Genomic DNA, 18,419 nt, shown 5'->3' with positions numbered 1-18,419 from the left:
GCAGAGACAGCAATATCTAAGCTAAAAGACATCACATCAACTGGATCAGATGAATTAAGTGTTGAGATGATCAAAGCACAACAAGCATGATCCACAACAGTGGATGTACAGGGTACTAAATAGAATCTGGAAAGAGAATGTAATACCCAATGACTGGAAGCAAGGAGTCATCATCCCATTGTTGAAAAAAGGTGATAGAAAGAAATGTACCAACTACAGAGGTATAATTCTGCTGTCACATAGCCTCAAAATCTACGAATCCATCCTTGAGAGCACGATTAGAAAATATGTTGAATCTACACTTGGGGAGGAACAACATGGGTTTAGACCTCATAGATCAACTATAGACCTCATTTTTGCCATCAGAATGCTCTATGAGAAGTATTGGGAGAAAGGTAAAACATTTATAACTGTTTTTCTGGACATCGAGAAAGCATATGACCATGTACCACGCAGGCATATATGGGAATGTTTGAGACATAAGAAAGTGCTCGATGACATCATAGCACGAGTACAACGATTATATGATGAAACCAAGTGTTGTGTCCAGATCCAGGATGTAAGGTCAGGTTGGACTGAAACGAAGAGTGGAGTCCAGCAAGGAAGTTGTCTTTCACCAGTTCTCTTCATAATCATAATGGATGAGGTTTTAAAAGCGGTTAAGAGAAAGGATCCAACAACTAATGCCCTGGTTTTTGCTGATGATTTAATGGTATGGGGTGAGACAGAAGCAGAAGTACAAACTAGACTAGATCTCTGGCATGAAGCTTTTACAACCTTAGGTCTCAAAATCAGCAAAACGAAGACAGTTGGCTTGGTGATGAGTAGAAACTCTCTAACTGTTCATCTAAGAATTGGAGATGAGGAGATGGATATTGTAGACAACTTCCAGTATTTAGGTAGTGTTCTGTCATCAGACAATACCACACATCAAGAGATTGGTAACAGAATACATAAAGCTTCCAAATTCTATCACGCTGTACATCAAATACTTTGGGATGAAACATTTCCGTTAGTTTCCAAGATCAGCTTGTACAAAATATATCTAGTACCTATATTGACGTATGGCCTGGAAGCAGCAACACTTACTGGACCAACAAGGAGTCGTCTTCAAGCAACAGAAATGAAGTTCCTCCGTTCTTGTCTACAAAAAAACAAAAATGGATAAAATAAGGAATGTGGATATCCGACAACAGATTGGATTGGAAAGAAGCTTGCTAGAGACTCTAGAAGTGAAGAGATTGCAATGGTATAGTCACATGAAAAGTGTAATATGTGGTGAGATGCTGGAATATTTTTTAATAATAATAATGTTATTTGCTTTACGTCTCACTAACTACTCTTTTACGGTTTTCGGAGACGCCGAGGTGCCGGAATTTAGCCCCGCAGGAATTCTTTTACGTGCCAGTAAATCTACCGACACGAGGCTGACGTATTTGAGCACCTTCAAATACCACCGGACTGAGCCAGGATCAAACCTGTCAAGTTGGGGTCAGAAGGCCAGCACCTCAACCGTCTGAGCCACTCAGCCCGGCAGGGAATATTTTTAAAATTGTAATAATATTTTTTTAGAGAAACAGCAAGATAATATGGAACTGGTAAATGAACATTGCACGATACAAGAATTGTTGTGAAGTTTTTTTTGTATGTAAATTTTCTGTAATTGGTAATTTAATTAATGTCAGCAAACATGTAAAAGGACACTTGGGACGTTTTAACTTGAGGATTTTCTTGAAAAATTATTTGAAAATTATTTTTTATGTAAAGGTGCTTTAGTTTGAAACAGCCTATACTGCAGGTGCGGTTATGGGTGTTGAAATAGGTGTCGCAACAGGAAATCTCGAAGTTGCTAACTATCTTAATGTGACCATATATGGTCATGCAATTTCATTCGCTAGAATAACAAGATTTCCTATTGGCAAAAATATAGGGAATCTAGTGAAAATTGTTTCCCATTGGTCGGTTGTGATAGAGCGATTTCCGGACTTTCTGCCGGCTTCGGAATATTCATGCGTGTGCTTGGCGTCATTTACATCCGATCGCCCTAGTGAGCGCAAGCTCGAGGGCTTCCCTCGGGAACTCCTGCCTTTCCGCGGTAAGTGTTAACTCAATGTTATTCTCAATGTTTTCTGGTTTTGTATAATTTAATTATTTCAGTATTTCCTTGCTTAATGTCATTTTTAAAGTTTTAAAATTTAACGTGTCCGAGTTTGCCCTGGATTCCCGCTGTTTATAATTTCAAGTCTTTCACCTTTTCTTAAATTCAACAATCCATTCATTTGTGGTTTTTGGATTCGTAATTATATCAGTTTGTCAAAAGCGTTAATTATCAGCTGCTTTGTGATTTAACTTTTTTGTAATGTTTCGTTTGTTATTTTTAATATAGTTGAGCTAGAGGGTGTTTCTTTTCTCCCACATAACGTCATACGTTCCCATAGACCTCATAGGGTTCCAAGCACCTTCCACTCTCCTCTCTTAGTTGTCATTTTTGGGCCTGTAAGTGTTCCCTTATATATGATTTAATTTTGCGTATCGAAAGATACTTATCACATTTCCATGCTCTGATGTGAATTCACCGCCTCTGCGTCATTTTACTATTTCCTTAGTCATATTATTAAGTGTGTATATTATTTACTATTTCTTCATTCACCTTTTCGTCGATACTCAATATTTATTATTATTATTATTATTATTATTATTATTATTATTATTATTCCATTGCTATTATTATTTGCGTAGGCTCGAACCTACCGTCACAAAAAGAATGAACCCTCACAGGACTTCTCAAACATACCATACCATAATGTTTCTGGGAAGAGACCAAGTGGAAGACCTCATGATGTTTGGGAAAAACAGATAATGAAAGTCCTTTAGACATGGTGTGGCATTTTCTGTGATATCGACATTATGGTCTCCTGACCTCGAGGTGGGATAGAGTTTTTTAAGTCTTAGGTCTTAAAATTTAGGCTTACCTATTTGCCACTGGATTCTCCTTGTAGTCTAAAAACTGCTCATAACTATTATTTCTGCATGAAAGTGGAGCACAGGGATTGTCACAAGCTTTTTCAATCACTGAATACCATAGGTGTGATGTCCCTTCTTCTTCTTCCATTTCCTGTCTCAAGGCAACAGCCCTTTCCAGTATAGTTGACCTCTGTAAGAACAACAGAGAAGGGGAAAATATACTTGATTCAAAAGAGTCCAGATGTTTGTATCATCAGTATTTATGCTTATTAAACTAATGTTCTAATATACATAAATGTAATTTATAAAGAAGTATCCAAAATTTGTTACTATTATGTACTTAAAGTTGAGCAGGTCTAAGGTAAGATTTCTGGTTCGATTGGGGATTTTATCCACACCTAGAATTACTCTGACTCATGGACTGTGTACTGTGTTTGTTGTAAATCACACCTCTTCTTATAAACACTACACCCTCTCATTATTTAACCAGAAAATACAAGACCAAAAACATCAAATGGGCTCACTTTCAACAGGGTGCTAAAAGAAGTTTACTTAGAATATCAAAAGAAATAGAATTCTGCAATACCGCGGAAAACCTAGAAAATGCTACAGACGAACTAACTCATGCCATAATCAAAATTTCTGCAGCAAATCTACCAAAAATATCTCAGAAACCTCCTAAAAATTTCTGGTGGAACGAAGAGCTAACAGTCATGCGTAACGTGTTCTTGCCTGTCACAGACGTTATAAACGAAGTCGTTGTCCTCTTCTCCGTCAGCGATATGAAGAAATATATCTGGTAGTTAAGGAAGACTACAAGAATTTGATAATAAGAAGGAAATCAGAAAAATGGAAAGAATTCTGCTCACTGCCTACGAAATGTAATCCTTGGGGAGTTGTTTACAAATTAACAAGAAAACCTAAAAACTTTAATAATACTATTTGCTCAATTGAATCAGACACCGGTTTCACAAAATCTTTCTCCGACACTGCTGATGTTCTTATCAACTCTTTCTTCTCCGAAGAAGATGACGACACAGAAACGTAAAAGGCCATTAGATTATTTTGCACTCTCCCTCCTAATACTGCAAATGATGTGCTTTTCACCCGCCAAGAAGTTGAACGAATAATACTCTCACAAAATGACAAGAAAATACCAGGTTGGGATGATGATGATGCTTGGTGTTTTAAGGGGCCTAACATCGAAGGTCATCGGCCCAGGTTGGGATGGACTATCAGCAAACATTATCAAAAATATCCACTTGTGTTTTCCTTCCCTGTTTGTCAATGAACAAGTGATGTGGGTAGATCTGGTGATAGTGGAAATTACAGACTAGGAGTTTTCTCATTGTGAAGGAGCAGATGAGGATGTAGACACAAGGCAGAAGTCAGAATGATGTCAATGCAAGGGTTAAAAATAGAACAGAAAGATTGAGATGGGTGAATTCTTTGCAAGAATGGGAAATAGAAAAGAACACAGAGTGAGGAATGGGTGCATATGGAAGACGGTCTCTGAATTTCTGTTACTGCGGAATGGCCATTGCAAATTCATTCAGAAATACAGACAGTTTGTCTCTACATTTGGAAAAGTAGGATTAATCAATCAATCATCATTGATCTGCATTTAGGGCTGTTGCGCAGGTGGCATATTCCCTATCAATTGTTTACTTAGCCTTTTCTTAATGATTTCAAAGAAGTTGGACATTTATTGAACACGTCCTTTGGTAAGGTATTCCAATCCCTAATACCTCTTCCTATAAACAAATACTTGATCTAATTTGTCCCATTTAATTCCAACTTTATATTCATCTTATTATCTATCCTACTTTCAGAAACTCCATTCAAGCTCCATTCATCAAATAATGTCATTCCATGCCTCCTCTCTACTACAAGTTCAGAACATACCACTTAATCAAGTAACTCGCCTTATTACTCCCAAGTCTTCCCACCTCAAAATCTGCATTCTTTTCATTACACTACTCGTTTTTCATATATTATCCAGAACAAATTGTGCTGCTTTCCTTTGGATCTGTTCTCAAATCATGTAATCCTGGTGAGGATCCTGTACACATTCAAATTGGGGCTTGCTTGCTTGTTGTTTTAAGGGGCCTAACATTGTAGGTTATCAGCCCTAAATTGGGTCTTATCAGTAACTTATACAGGGTGTCCAAGGAGGAATGGTCAATATTCAGGGATATGATAGGAATGATCATTTGAAACAAAAAAGTTCATGTGGACATATGCCCTATTCTAAGTGGTTTCCGAGATAGAACACTTTTAATGTACATTTGTTTTTGGGCTAGTGGTGCACACGTATGTGTCTTACCCACTCAACCTCTTTGACGTTTTATTATAGCCCAATCTACCTAGTTGCTTTCAACCTCTTTGCTTGGGATTTCTTTCTGCCATTAAACTAGCCCGTTGAATATGCAGTTGTTCATGGTGTGTTGTGAGCAAAGTAGTGCAAGGGATTGAGAGTGTATCAGAGAGAAGCATCGGTTAACTGTTTGCACTGGCTGGCTAAAATGGCACACATCTACACTAATGAAGAATATGCAGATTGTGACCGTACATAAGTACAATCCCCAATTTTAGGTTGGGAAATGTTTGTAAATAACCATCTCCCAGTTTAGGTTAGGAAATTTTCGTAAAATGATTTGTAATATAAAGTAGTGAAAGTCATGTGAGTTTCTTAAGTTAAGATGTAAGAACATAGTATTATAAGGATTTATAGTTAGGGAATATTGAAAATGTATATCCTTATATTTGTATGACTTTTAATTTGTCAGGCTGAGTGGCTCAGACAGTTGAAGCGCTGGCCTTCTGATCGCAACTTGGCAGGTTTGATCCTGGCTCAGTTCTGTGGTATTTGAAGGTGCTCAAATACGTCAGCCTCGTGTCGATAGATTTACTGGCGCGTAAAAGTACTCCTGCGGAACTAAATTCCGGCACCTCAGCGTCTCCAAAAACCATAAAAGTAGTTAGTGTGACGTAAAGCCAATAACATTATTATTAACTTTTAATCTGGGTAAGAGTCAGTACACATGGCCCAGCAGTGAAGATTGTGCAACATGGGAAACAGTGACTATATTGTAAAGATGATTGAAATTGGTTGAAAGTGTTCCAACAAGTGGCTTGGAAAACCTGGGGTACAGCTGGGAAGTTTAGGCTGAAGATGGTAATTCATCAGTGTGGATGAATGCTAGTGATCGCTAACTTTCATATCAGCCGCTCGGTAACCAATCCGAAGCCTCCGATTTTGAATGGGGTTGCATGGACCAAGAGACGCTTGAAGATATTTCAGTTAGAGCATTGCTACCAGTGGACTTTTGGCATCCGCTACGCCACATGGAGCAAGCATATATATGTGTGTGCACGTGCGACGAGCGATCACTGCACATATCCATTACGGAGTGAGTAATGTTGAAGTACCTTGATTGTGGAGTCATAACTGTACCATTATGGAGCAGATTACAAAGGCATTACGGAGCCATTACGAGTGTGTTATGTGGTTATGACAAGTCATTCCCAGTGTGTATTCTATAGAAGATGCTACATAGTGTTCATTTGTCAGTCATACTCTGATTTATTCCTCTCTGAGATAATGCACAGTGTGTGACGTGGTTTGTATGTGTAATACGGAGATAATGTGTTGTTATGTACAGAAGTGATTATGGCTAGATGAAACTGTATCCCAAGTGTTTAATACTTGTTCATTCTTTGACTAATATTATATGGTTGTTGTTATTTATTAATTCCACAGTAGCCATTTTACGTTGTGAATGTGTATGGCTTGAAAACCCAGATAAGCCTACTGTCCTATACATAGGACAGTATATGTTTCGGTATTCTAGTCTAGTTCAACAATTCTCTGGCTAGTGATTGTTGGCTTCATAGCCTTATTATTGTTTTTTGTTGTCAGTTGTGAGTGTTTCAGTATTGTAAGGACTGTTCTGCAAATTGTGTTCTGATCGGAAGGTATCAAGATCTGCTCCACCATGGCAAAACCTTTGTATTATTTGCTGTTATTCAAACATACAACCATGTTGTTTTATATGTACATGGTACACATATCAATACAGCATAATATTATGTGAGGACATAATATGGAAAACCCACGAAGTCCAATTTCTGACATTTTTGAGCTGTATACGCTATTATGTGCGCAATGAAGAATTCTTTGGTTATAGTCTTTCACTCATAAGCAAAACCCGACATTTCGTGTTATAAATGCATGTAGAAATTTGCAGTTTCAAGTAATAACCGCCAAGTCCATCGGGTCTTGGCAAGCATGAACTGCAAAGTCCACAGGAGCCAATGAAACTGCTCATCCATCTCACGTGACATAGTTCATGTCTTTACTCTGCATAGGTTTCATTTCAGAGCAGTTTGTCAGGTCGTAGGATCACATAAATTTGTTTAAATTATCATGAAATATATTAATAACATGGAAGATTGTTCTGTTAAAATAACTCCATGTGATCCAGGGAGAGGTTGGAAGTGAAAAGCGTATCCTAGCAACCAAAAACGTGAGAGAGAAAAGAAGGTATGTATGTTTAGATGTTTAGCTATGACATTTTATACTCTATGTTAGTACTATTTTGAGTCAAAGCTATAAAATGAAACCACCGTTCTGACAATAATGTTTATTATTGTTACAGATATTCTGCAAAGTCATTGCCGCTTATCCAACTTGCAATCATGCTGGGAAGCCACGTCAAGCATTCAATTAACCATTATTCTTGAGTTTACTTTTTTAAAAAGCTTTTTATTATTGAAATATGTCATTGTTAACGCAAAATACTTGATTGCAGAGACTTAACTTCTCATTCATCTACATGACAGAATTTTGAATTGATGATTACTACCATGTTCCAACCAAAACCCTCCAAGTCATAAATAAAATCCACATTTACATCGAAAATAATACGTATACGTTTATTTTTCTTTGCTCTCATTATTCCCAAACCCCTTACATATCACTTGTCTAATACATGCATGATAACTACAAATAGTAAAGCAGAGGCACGTTTTTCTCAATTTCTGAAAATTTTGTCAATGTGGACTTGGCGGCTTTTGCATATTATGTCCTCATGTTACATCTTAGTTATTTCTAATTACAACGCCTTCAGGTCCACTCAAACTAGACCGTCCTATATGAAGGACAGTAGGCAGTAGGATGATACATAGAAGTTTGTTCTAAACCAATACCTGCTACATTTTATTACAAAACTTAGCAGCCAACCTACCCATAATGTTAACTGATTAGTCTATTGTGTTTGGTTTTAGGAGAGGCCATATTCGAAGTGGAAAGTCACTAAACCTTGATGAAATCATAGAGATGTTAGAAGAAGAATAGGCAGATGGCCCAAGCAGAACATTAATATACAAATTAGAAAGATGCTTCCAAAGACTTTTGTCTGGGATGTGGTATTGTATGGAAGTGAAACTTGGGCAGTAACTAGCTCAGAAAGAAAGAGAGTAGAAGATACTGAAATATGGTGTTACAGAAAAGTGCTGAAGGTGAGCTGGGTAGATTGAATCACAAATGAAGTGATGCTGAATAAAATTGAGGAGAGGAGATCGATTTAACAAAAATTGACCAGAAGAACAGATAGAATGATAGGACACATCTTAAGAACCTAGGACTTATTCAGTTAGTTTTTGACAAACAGATGAGAGTTGATGTAGGACGGGATGTAGTAGTTATGTAAATATGAAAAAATGAACACATTATAGGGTGGCATGGAGGGCTGCATCAAAACCACTCTATGGACTGATGACCCAAACTACAACAATGCAATGAATTATCTAAAATGTAAACAACTTCATTTTGAGGCACTCAACTAATGGCTATGTTCTATAGAAGATTTTTTTTTTTTTTTTTTTTGCCATTTTGCTTTACGTCGCACCGACACAGATAGCTCTTATGGCGATGGTGGGATAGGAAAGGCCTAGGAATGGAAGCAGCCATGGCCTTAATTAAGGTACAGCTCCAGCATTTGCCTGGTGTGAAAATGGGAAACCACAGAAAACCATCTTCAGGGCTGCCGACAGTGGGATTCGAACCCACTATCTCCCAGATGCAAGCTCACAGCTGCGCGCTCCTAACCGCATGGCCAAATCGCCCGGTATAGAAGATTTAATAATGTCCAATGATATTAACAATAATGCTGCCATGAGGTACATCAGCAATGCTATTCAGTTGAAAGTGGGAATGATATTTAGCCAGAACACACAATTCTATCAACATTAGTTATAAAAAGTCTTAGCAACTCCTGTGTTCAAATAAATTTGCAATTCAACTGTATGCAGGCTATGTTTGTTTGAGAAGAGTCTGTTAATGAGTTACCTCCCCCAGTTTAGAGCAGAGTGAAAATTGTTGCAGTAGTGACTTAAATGGTGTGGGGCTGGTCTCTTGATTCAAGTATTCAATGAGGCTTTGAAATAACTCGGTTTGCAGTAAGCCAATCTTCATGAGATTTCCTGCGTCATTCACAAGCTGGGCGCGGTTCACTACATGAATGGTTCTGAATTTGTCGCTCTTGAGGAAGTTAACCAACAACAGCCAGTTGTGATCATCATAGTTAACTCGGTAGTAACCTGCACAAAATGCACACAACATAATCATCAATAGGTATTACTTCTATCCTCAACTGGAAGTAACAAAAGGTCAAAATGATATGGAGAATTGCCTAACTTACAATCATAGCCTTGGGGATCTTGACACGGTTTATAAATATTTATATAAGAGGTGGTATTTTAAAAATTGGAAACCACAAAATTTGTGTAGATTGATTTTATTATATGGACCTATTATGTAATACACAAGAACGTCATTTATCCGAATTAAGTGGGATCGGAACTGATCCGGATTATCGAAAATCCAGATAATCCAGAGAAAAATAAAAAAACAATTACAGTACATGTTATAATAATCTATTAACATAAGTTGTACAATAATACTTTTTTTTAATTGCAAAAAACAATATAACATTTTCCTTACATTTATGACTGTTTTGTGCACTAAAATAATGTGAGAGATTTTTTCTGTTTTACATTTTTGTAGCGTTTGCCTGCAGTATGGTCACAAAGACATTTGACTAACTTCAGTTCTGTCAGTGTGGTTTCAGTTTGGAATTCTAAATAGGCAATCAATTTGTCCAGCTGCATTGTTGCCTAAACAATGTTTACAGAGCGGCGTACATCTGCGTGCTGGCTCACATTAGTAGTGCGTTGCATTCAGAAGAGCGTGGGATCGAATCCTACCTCGGTCGTCCTGGGAATGGTTTTCCACAGTTTCTCATTCTCAATTCCAGGTGAATGCCAGGACGGTACCTTTGATAGACAGTGGCCGAATTACTTCCAATTTCTGTCCTTAACCATCCTTGGCGAAAAAGACATTCAAGAAGAGTCGACCCCATATAAGAAATACTGTACAAGTAAAAATAAATTTTTATTCTTTTTGATCCAGATAAACCGGAGATCCTGATTAATGTGAGCTGAATAAACAAGGTTCTTGTGTAATAACAAAATACATGAAAATATTTATTTACATGATTGTAGAGCTAATCATCATCTTTTTCAGATGAGCAAAGTAATGGGAAAAGTACAAGAAAATAGTAATTGGGCTGAATTACAGTCAGCCAAAAAATATTTTTATTACAACAACGAATTGCAGTTTCAACAAATTATCAGTAAAATTACAATTACCGTTACTTCACAGAATGCCAGGAACTTAATTTCAGTTACCTGTTAACAAGTCTGATCAGTGTTGCAGCTTTTAATTCATAGGTCAAGAGTCGTACAAAATAGGTGATTTTTGAAGTTACTTGTAATCTATGGCTGATTTCTTACTTTATGGTGTTGTTCTTTACAACAGTGGTATTGGACAACTGTCCAGAATTTAGTCACTATTCTGTACATCTGCTGCTTTCCAGGTTCATCAAGTGTTTTGATTACGTCTACACTAAATTCATCCAATCGAGTGGACTTGTTGCTTTCTATTTTATTTATTGCTGTTTCAACTTCCAGAGGTCAGTTTTACTAGTACATTACTACTTCCAAGAAATGGAGGGTCTTCATCCTTTAAGTATCCACTTTCCTCAGAGTTCATTCATGTTTAAAAGTAGTTCTAAAATTCCCAGAAAATTTCTGCCTCATTTCTTGTCATCTTTTCACTTGGAAATTATACTAATCTGATATATCTGTTGTCCTTCCTCTTGGCATTGAAAACATTGTTCAAGATTTTCTTATTTTCATCTTTTGCTATTCTGTTTGATAGATCTTCTCTGCATCTCTGTTTTGGAGCTGACCTGGCTGGAAGTGAAAAAAATAATAATAAAAGAGAAAACAATATTTTGAAGCTGCAAAACTACATAACTTTTTGACCCCATAGATGATTCTATATTATTTCACGTGGATCTCTCTACAATTAAAAAGCAAACTTGTTATATTTTGGTCTTTGACCATCAAAGCATTTCAGTCACAGTTATTCGACATTAAAGCATTCGAATTGTGAGTTTTTGTGCATAGAACATTTAATGTCCACCTCTGTGGTGTAGTGGTTAGTGTGATTAGCTGCCAGCCCTGGAGGCCCAGGTTTGATTTCTGGTTCTGCCACCAAATTTGAAAAGTGGTACGAGGGCTGGAACACAGTCCACTCAGCCTCAGGTCAACTGAGAAGAGAGGGTTCGATTCCCACCTTAGCCCTCCTCGAAGTGGTTTTCCGTGGTTCCCCACTTCTCCTCCAGGCAAATGCCGGGATGGTACCTAACTTAAGGGCACGGCTGCTTCCTTCCTCCCTCTTTCTTGTCCATCCCTTACCTATCTTCCCATCCCCCTACAATGCCCCCCTTGCCAGGCTGAGTTACTCAGACAGTTGAGGCACTGGCCTTCTGACCCCAACGTGGCACGTTCAATCCTGGCTCAGTCCGGTGGTATTTGAAAGTGCTCAAATATGCCAGCCTTGTGTTGGTACATTTCTGGCACGTTAAAGAACTCCTGCAGGACTAAATTCCGGCACCTCGGCTTCTCCAAAAATCGTAGAAGTAGTTAGTGGGACGTAAAACAAATAACATTATTATTATTTATTATAATGCCCCTCTTCAGTATAGCAGGTGAGGGCGCCTGGGCGAGGTACTGGTCCTCCTCTCCAGTTGTATCCCCCACCCCAAAGTCTCACGCTCCAGGACACTGCCCTTGAGCCGGTAGAGGTGGGATCCCTCCGAGAGATAAACCAATCCTGGACAGTAAACGGATTAAGAAAAAGAAAGAAAGAAAGAACATTTTATGAAATTGATCTAAAGTATCTTATTATAATTGCCATCTACTGATTTTTTAAACTGATCTGTTAATTTCGTGTTGTGTTTTGTGTAATGTATTGAAGATTGCATGTATTAATTTTGTTACTTTACCTGTTTGTTGAATGTTGAAGATGACCCACTGATCCTTCCCAGGTAACCCTGATATTGTTACACAGCTCTGATTGGCTGGCAGCCATTGTTTTGGAGCTGTATTATTAAAGTCTGATTCATTCTGAGTAGTATAAGAGAGAGGTATCCACCAAGAATATTTTTCAGTGTCAGGAAATGCTGATCCGTATATTTCCTGGAACAAAGAACATACTGCATCTTCATAGGAACAAGCCATTGCTGCAGATCGTCATCTACTTCTTATAACTTTCTGCTACGAAAACTAATTATCAGATATGTCAACTGATTCCTTAGGAGCAAATATTCCCTATGTAAGTGACTATAAACACCTATAAAAATATGTAAATATATAATTTAGTACATTATATTCCATTACTGGAATATTATACTCAGATATTGAATCCTAACCATATTGTTTCCATTTCTAGGATAGAGTATGTCCAAGATACATGTTTATATATGTATTGGTATCCTACATGAAATAATTTGAAAACTTGAAAGCTCTTTCATCTTACAGTCTTTTCAAAAATAATGTGAAAACTTTGATAGTAGCTTCATTCATAAACCATTCAACTCATAAATAATATGCTTTGAATTACTGGGAAACATCAAAATCTATGTTCCTCCCAGATGCTTGAAATTCAGTCTGTAACCGTAATAGGGACAATTACGTCTACACATAACAACAACAACAACAACAACAACGACGACGACGACGACAACAACAACAACAACAATATAGAACAAAACATTAGGAAGAATGAAAGCAGAGAGTACTACAGAGCCTTCAAACACAAACTCACTGGCTATAAACCACCATCTCTATGCTTTGAGCGAAAGGACGGCACACTGGCGACATCAAATGAAGAAAATTGCAGCATTCTGGCAGATTACTTCAAGAATTTACTTAATTGCTCTAAATCGCAAAGCGCCATTGAGACCAAGGAACCCTTACTCAGGTACCCAGATTCCAGACCACCCGACAGAGATGAAATCAAGCGCCACATTGCCGTCTCAAAAATAATAGTGCCGGGGGAAGACTCAATAGTAGCAGAACTATGGAAATATGCCCCAGAGGAATCACTTGATATCTAGCAAAAGCAAATAGAAGAAATTTGGAACAAGGAGACCCTACCCGAAGATTGGAAAATAGCTTTGATCCATCCATTACACAAAAAAGGCAGCATGAAGAACATCAACAACTACAGAGGAATATCTTTGCTACCCGTGACTTACAAAATTCTATCACTTGCCATCCTGGAGCGTTTGGAAGCACAAGTCGAACATCAAATAGGTGAATACCAAGGAGGGTTCAGAAAAGGTCGCTCAACAGCTGAACAGATCCAAAATCTCAAAACGATCATCAGATATTGTACACTAAGGTCCAAGCAGTATGTGTCTGTCTTTGTGGACTTTAAGAAAGCGTACAACTCCATTGACCGGGAAGTCCTGCTAAACATCTTAAATGAATTTGGAGTTGATTTGAAACTACTGGCATTAATTAGAGCCACCCTGACCGATACAAAATCCAAGGTGAAGTTCCACGGATGTCTCTCGCATTCGTTTGACATCAAAACAGGAGTCCGACAAGGTGATGGGCTATATCCGATACTCTTGAACTGTGTTCTTGAAAAGATCATCAGAACCTGGCGGGTGAGATTACAGGAAACCAACTACAGTCCATTGAGAATAGGAACCAAATCCAAGGGAATCACAACAGACTGCTTAGCATTAGCCGATGATATTGCTGTTCTCTCAAATGACATAGAAACCGCTAGAGCTCAAGTTGAAATTTTAAAGGAAATTGCCGAACAAACTGGTTTGCAGATATCGTTTGAGAAAACGGAAGTAATGACTAACATCAAAGAGGCTCCACCAAAACTCCATACAAAATACGGGGACATCACCTGAGTAGACAAATTCAAATACCTGGGTGAGATCATCATGAAAAATGGACTGGACAAAGAAGCACTTCAGGAGCGAGTACGCAAACTGGAAATAGCCTACCAAACATCCTGCACAATCTACAACAAAAAATGCCTTTCCCAAAACACCAAGATACGTCACTATGGAACAGTTCTGAAGCCAGTAGTTCTATATGCAGCTGAAACCCTGTCTCTAAATGCCAACAAAGGACTCCTTGAAGAACTGGAGAAAAGAGAACGCAAAATTGTGAGAGGAATCTTGGGATCAAAGTACAGAAATGGAATCCATCAAAAGAGATCCAACAAGGAAGTCTACAGCAAAATAGAGAAAATTACCGACACAATCAGAAAAAGACGGGCACAATTTTACGGTCATCTGAAAAGAATGGACGGAAGAAAGTTAACTAAAGAAATCTTTCACTTTTTTGATTCAAACCCCAAAACCACAATTCCCTGGTTTAGAAATACCAAAGAAGACCTGCAAATGCTACATATCTCAGCTGAAGACACCCTTAACAGAGATCTCTTCCGCAAGAAAATATTGACGAACGGGCTAAACCGAGACGAGCAACCGAAGAGAAGACACGGTGCCCCTTGGACAGAGGAGCGTAAGCAGGCCCACTCACAAAGAATGAGGGAAATTTGGCTCTAAAGAAGGCCAAGTTCAGTGTCAAATGCAACAAGACTTAACATGGTCCTTGATGGCCCCAGCGAATTACATATATATTATAATAATAATAATAATAATAATAATAATAATAATAATAATAATAATAATAATAATAATAATAATAATAACAATAATAATAATAATAATAATAATAATAATAATAATAATAATAATAATAATAATAATAATAATAATAATAATAATAATAATAATAATATGTGAATACAGAAATAGTAAATAATAGATACACTTAACAATATGACTAAGGAAATTGTAATATGTTGCAGTGGCGTAGAATTCATATCAAAACGTGGAAATGTGACGAGTATCTTTAGATATGTAATATTAAATCAAATACAAGGGAACACTTACAGGCCTAAAAATGACAACTAAGGGAGGAGAGTGGAAGGTGCTGGAAGCCCTATGAAGTCTATAGGAATGTAAGACGTTATGGGGGAGAAAAGACTTACAATAATACACCCAACAGACGAATAATTTTTGAGAAAATGAACATACAGTTATAAATGAACTGCGGATTAACTGATACTTGAGATACAAAACAAAAGATGTGTAAGGGAAACAATTAAGCTCTTCGGTCACGAACAAACTTTGACAGAGATTCACATTAAAAGTTAAATTTACGGAATAAAAACTTTGACGTAGAGGTTCACATTAAGATTAAATTTACAGAATGAAAGGACGCAACCTTGAACGAAACAAAATTAATGACACTATACAAGAAAGTGTTTCAGTTACTTACAATTACAACTAGACTTAGGAAAGAAGGTCTGCCTCTGAAAACAACACGTTGCGGACTAGCATAATTGCTAAGTCATATAAATCCTCTATTTTGGAAAATGTGGAAAACTAGAGGAAACTCCAGCACAAAAGATTATATTCTACATAATTACTGAAGTTACATTAAGTGGGAATAGTCCGAAACACAAGAATGCATTTAAATAACAAAAAGCAAAACATAGCGCTTACCTTTGCTGGCTGAAGACCCATTGCGAGACGGACACAAAATGCGTCCGCCCGCTGTAGTACTCCAAATTCAAAGACGTGGACAAATGAACTTGCACACGCAAGGAGCCACAAACAGGAAATAGAGTGATTACAAATAACCAATAGCAACACTCCTGTTTGCCACAATAACCAATTAAAAATCCTGATATACTGGCCAATAAAAACACTTGTATTTTGGCCAATGACGATGATCTAGAATAATCCTTTCTGCTGAATTCGCATATTAGCGGATATTACAAAACGACAGGAGAGGGCCACTTACACGTGGCACACCCTGCCTCATAAGTCATGTATAAAAATTCCACATCCCTTCCTATACTTAAGAAAATAATACAATTTAAATCAGGAAATGTAAAAGAACATAAATCTTCTTCATAGTCTATTTCTTCATAGGCCTAAATATTTAATAATTTTTAAATAAGAAAGCTTCATACAATAATTTGCTTTGCATAAACACTTCAGTTCTTTAAATGTTTTTGTTTACCCAACATGATGACAAGACAAAATTAAATGACAACAAGACAAAATTTATATCACAAGGACTTCTGTTGCTTCACTGATTTCCGTACACTGCCGTTCAACAATGGCCACATCCAACGGCCACACAATCAGCCTTTAGAAACCATCTGGCATAGAACCAATTATGCCTTCCATAGTCTAACAGAGAGTGACAAGAAGTGTGAATAAGTTAATGTAGATATCGAAATCTTTGACTGTTAATATTCTCTACTTATGAAAAATGCCAGAAAACAATCTTCCTAATGCTTAACCATTAGTAAACTTGGCATATTTGACTTATTGAACTAATAATTTCATTGTTATTACAATATATATTTCTTCTTTTTAACTTATATAATGATTCATGTATAGAAAGACAGGAACAAGAAAAGGAACACATATAAATCGAACATAATGCAGGTCAGTGTCAGAAGCTTTCTTAGTTATAAACACATGTAATGTAACATGCTTTATGCTATTAATGAAGTATTATTAAGAGATGTCAGCAGCATAACAACAGTACAAGTCATTCCACATAGGTTCTAAGACAATACCGTAGTCACAACATGTTTTAGGTCAATGTTCATACAATGAATCTCTAATTAATGCCAAACATCACAACATTCGTTGTATCCTGACCAAAAGCTTGAAGCTTCCAGCAGGTTTGTCCATGAAGAAGGTATATTAACAATCAATTCAACCATCAGATTTGAGACTGATATGACACCAAGGTGAGCCAATAGAAGTCAACAAAGAGAAAATGGATAGATATAACTCTTGTATTCCCTACTATTGTAATAAATATAATCTCAAGAACCTTTAAGTCATGGAAATTTTTGGTCAGAGCTAGAAGCTTAATTATGTCTTTCATAGCAGACTTCTGTAGCAAACTCAGAATCAGGAAAGATATCATCAATGCCATTGCCCTTACAGCACTGAAGGGGTGCATCAAGATATTGAAACACTATATACATTCATCCTCATAGAGTTTTGATGGTGCTTCTTTTTGACCTGCTTATAAGGCAGTCTTGAGTATGATAGTTAAATGAATTTATTATTAACATGATCAATTCTATTGTGAACATATAGCATGAATCGATTCTTTAGTTCTGTTTGTGTATCCATAGCACCTAGAGTTTATATGATGAAAAAAAAAAAAGAAATAAAAGAAATTATCAAAAAGAAAAAATAAATACCATAGAAGAAGCATTTAGTCAACATAAAAACAACAGACTATTAGAAAACCTTCCAACAATATCAATCAAAGTACACTCCACCTACACTTATGATGAAAATAAAAATGGGGAAATAGCATACAATAATAGGGATAATGCTAAAATTATGGCAGACTATTTTAAAGAATTACTTAATTGTGATGATGCAAAAAAAATATAAAAAATTGATTTTGATCTTTCGACAAAAAATGAAACTCCACTGGAAAAGGTTATACCACCAACTTACAGTATGATGAAGTGATCAAAGCAAGAAATTCCCTCTAGAACTACAAAGCAGCAGGAGAGAATCAATTGGTAGTAGAATGGAAGAATGAAAATAAACAAACCCTTCAAAAAGACATCTGGAATACTGAAGAAATGCCTGAGGAATGGACTCAGCCACTGCACAAGAAAGGTGATAGATTGGATCCCAGTGATTATTGGGGTATATCTCTGTTTGATGTTACTTATAAGATTTTATCTAAAATTATATATACAAGAATTCAGAAACAACTTGACCAAGAACTGGGAGAATATCAGGGAAGGTTTCGACCAGGATGAAGCTGTCCCGATCAAATCATTAGTCTTAAGTGGATCATGAAACACCATAGAGTTTGGAACAAGAGATTAATCATCACTTTTATTGATTTCAAAAAAGCTTATGACAGTATTCATCATGAGTCACTAC

General features: G+C 36.9%; 1 protein-coding gene across 1 annotated transcript in view; it reads right to left on the bottom strand.

The window, feature by feature from the left end:
* Positions 1–18,419, bottom strand: part of LOC136877006 (aminopeptidase N) — a 167,100-nt gene that overhangs the window by 48,612 nt on the left and 100,069 nt on the right. Inside the window, exons 10-12 of the mRNA XM_067150794.2 lie at positions 12,381–12,573; positions 9,317–9,567; positions 2,973–3,154 (exon numbers count right to left, since the gene is read on the bottom strand). Coding sequence (XP_067006895.2) covers positions 2,973–3,154; positions 9,317–9,567; positions 12,381–12,573 — 626 coding nt within the window. The remainder of the gene's footprint in view (positions 1–2,972; positions 3,155–9,316; positions 9,568–12,380; positions 12,574–18,419) is intronic.

This window comes from Anabrus simplex, chromosome 7, assembly GCF_040414725.1.
Source record: "Anabrus simplex isolate iqAnaSimp1 chromosome 7, ASM4041472v1, whole genome shotgun sequence".
In the NCBI taxonomy this organism is placed as follows: Eukaryota; Metazoa; Arthropoda; class Insecta; order Orthoptera; family Tettigoniidae; genus Anabrus; species Anabrus simplex.
This window is presented reverse-complemented; position numbering and strand designations above follow the sequence as displayed.